We start from the raw sequence: 2,888 nt of genomic DNA, 5'->3' as shown, positions 1-2,888 counted from the left end.
TAATATAGATTGATCTTCTGGATGTTATTTATTTTATTTATTACTACTCAACGCCAAACTATTGGGGATATGGTATCGGTTATAATAGAGTCAGACCTCTGCCGCCTTTGAGAAGTGGAGATCGACAATGCGCACTTCAGTCCTCGACACTCTAAACAGCACAGTTCTTGCATTGACACACTATATGTGTGCGGCTAGAAGCTATTGTTTTTGTCTCTTCGTTTTATTCTACTGTAAATTGTGTATTGGTCGTTAGCATGGGCGACATATTATACCTGGAGTTATGAGATAACAAATATTTTATATGAATTCCCTTGTCCCCTACGGTCGACGAGCTGGGCCACAGTTTGTCATATACGATATATTTGCATAGTAATAAAATATCTCAGTCGCCTATATGTCTAGGGTATATATGAGAGCAAACACACAATGCCTTGATGCACACATACCAACAAACATTTTCACAGTATTGTGGTGCTTGTATTGGATACACGTAGATTGTTGAAAATCCAAAATATCCGGAGTCTGGATGAAGAATTATGTATTATAAAACAAGATTGTTTGTTGTTGATGGCATAGTTGCGCATTTTGGTAACATAGGCGACGATAGAACGCGGGGGAAATTTGGGCAAGGAGGGAGGCAGTTACCGAGGAATCCGAACAAGATGGCGATGCAAACAGTCTTCTCGTAGGAATCGGCGGTGGGAGCAGGGTGCAGAGTGTGGAGAACGTCACGCTCTTTTTGAGTATGCGTTTGAGCTGCCGATGCCAGTTGGTAAAACTGTCGCCCTCAGTAAGTTTTCTGACAGGGTATTTACTAGAGTATTTAAGGTGCTTACCGCTGCTGGCGCAACTGTCAGGGATTTTGGGAATTGGATGAGAGTAGTGGCTGGGAGTGCCAAGTGAGGGAGGCGAATCGGGGCGAGATTGGGGTGGGGAGAACAAGGGGATGGATGTGGAACGATGTTAGAGCTTGCGGATTTTTCTCCTGCAGTTGTTGGCGAAGACTGTGAGAGTCTGATGCAGTTCCTCATAGAGCTGTGTGGCGGCATTGGTAAGGTCATCAATCTCCGCTACGGCCCGTTGGGTTAGGTTGGCAGGGTGTGCGTTGCGGTCAGGGCGTAGGCATTGAATGTCGGCTTCAGCAAGGACGCGGGCTTGACGAAGTGTAGTATGAGCGGCCCCGAGGTGCGTATCAGGGATGGTGGTGCCTGGGCTTGATTGAGTTCACCCGTGCCTCGTCGCGTTCATTGCGCAAGAATTCGTGTTCCGTGGAAGTGTTTGTGTTGCTATCTTCTGTACGTGTGAGATCGCGATGAAGAGTATCACGTTTGAGAGCGAGTTTATTGCAGTCAGAATGCGCCTGATTACGCTCAGTGCTGAATGTATTCTGATCGGATTGGATGCGATCGATATATTCTGCAAGCTGATCATGTTCAGTGATGATTGTGCCTTGTTCGGTTCGGCGGCAAGGATGGTGAGTTCTATGGTGTGCTGGTCACAGTCTGCCCGTACTTTATCTCGATCTTCAGTTGCGGTGTTGCGTTCGCCGAGGAGTGTGCTACGTTCGTGTCAGACACGGGTAAGGTCAGCTCTAAGAATGGCAATCCATGTAGATTGTTTGGTGGATTCGGTGCGGATTGTATCAAGCTCGGTGGAATGACTGCTGCGGTCTCGTCAGATACAGGTGAGGTCCGACTGTACATGTGTTGTCTTGTTGGTGATTGTTGCGATCAGTGATCAAGTTGGGGAAAGGCGGCATGTGCTTTTATCAAGAAAAGCGGAGAGAATGGGCGGCCGAACTTGATGTGGGCGTTGGTGTGGATATTGTCGGTGTACGGTTGGACGGCGTGAATTAAATCACGTTGAAAATGTTGGGCGCCATCAAAGAAAGAGAAAGTCGTGATGGGCAGTTGGCCCGTGGGCGGAGGTTGTCGCATTGTGATTCGGGGTTGGGTTGGGGCTAAGATCAGTTTGGGGTTGAGATCAGGGAATCAGAGGATCGGGTGTTGTGAGATCAGAAAATAGAAACTCGGGGATGAAAATCTAAACGATGTATATAGGGTATATCAAAACAAATATATATTCGATACAAGCCCATAACCTGTTGGAACATACACTTACATGAAAAGTAAATTTTTACTACAATGTGTATTATCTATATAATACAATAACTGACATGTGCTGTAAGATATTAATACAGTTATTCAGCCAAAGTACAAACCGTAATATATTTTAGGCTCATAATAGTTTTAGGGGTTGAATTGGTCTCCACAGGAATATGTTGGGAGAGGAGGGGATAACTTGAACTTGCGACTGGAGGTGAGCCAGGAGTTTAGACCACACGGCGGCTTTGATCTTGATGGGAAAGAAACAGATCTTGTTGGTTCTTTTCAAGTTGGTGGTGCCTCGGGGGGAGTCCTTCCGTGGGAGGTTGCTGTAGAGTCGTATAGTGGACTGGTGCCAGTTTTGCGTGTAGGTTTGGTGCTGTGGGGTGACTTTGTTTGTATGGTCAATGGAGCAGAAAGTAGGGACTTGACGGTTATGCTCGTTGGCGAACATGTCGATGTCGACTGTGCCAAAAATCTGTATGGCGTGTTTGTCGAAGAATATCGGACGGAGTTGGTAGTCCTCACAGTAGGTCAGCGGTGCTGGAATAGGGATGTCGTGGGGTTTGACGATATCTTGGTTGTGCGGATGGACTGGTGGCCGAATCTAGCATGGTGTAGGTTGAGACTGCCCGTTAGAAGTGCATTCAGATGGTATCGGTCGACAAACTCGTCGATGACTTTGGAGGTGGTGCTATCGCGCGCGATGAGACATTGGATGATGCCGTTGAGGATGAGAGTTTTGGGAAAGTAGATGGTGTAGCCAATCGGGAAGTGTAG

At 46.8% G+C, this 2,888-nt stretch overlaps 1 protein-coding gene across 1 annotated transcript; it reads left to right on the top strand.

Moving 5' to 3' along the window:
* Positions 1-2,414: 2,414 nt before the first annotated feature.
* SARC_06645 (hypothetical protein) lies at positions 2,415-2,888 on the top strand (the record flags this gene model as incomplete). Its single annotated transcript, XM_014299441.1, has 2 exons — positions 2,415-2,691; positions 2,760-2,888. Exons 1-2 carry the CDS (start codon positions 2,509-2,511, stop codon positions 2,886-2,888), a joined length of 312 nt encoding a protein of 103 aa, XP_014154916.1. The 5' UTR covers positions 2,415-2,508.

This window comes from Sphaeroforma arctica, assembly GCF_001186125.1.
Source record: "Sphaeroforma arctica JP610 unplaced genomic scaffold supercont1.482, whole genome shotgun sequence".
NCBI classification, from domain to species: Eukaryota; class Ichthyosporea; order Ichthyophonida; genus Sphaeroforma; species Sphaeroforma arctica.
The sequence above is the reverse complement of the archived record's forward strand: the minus strand, read 5'-3'. Positions and strand labels throughout refer to the sequence as shown.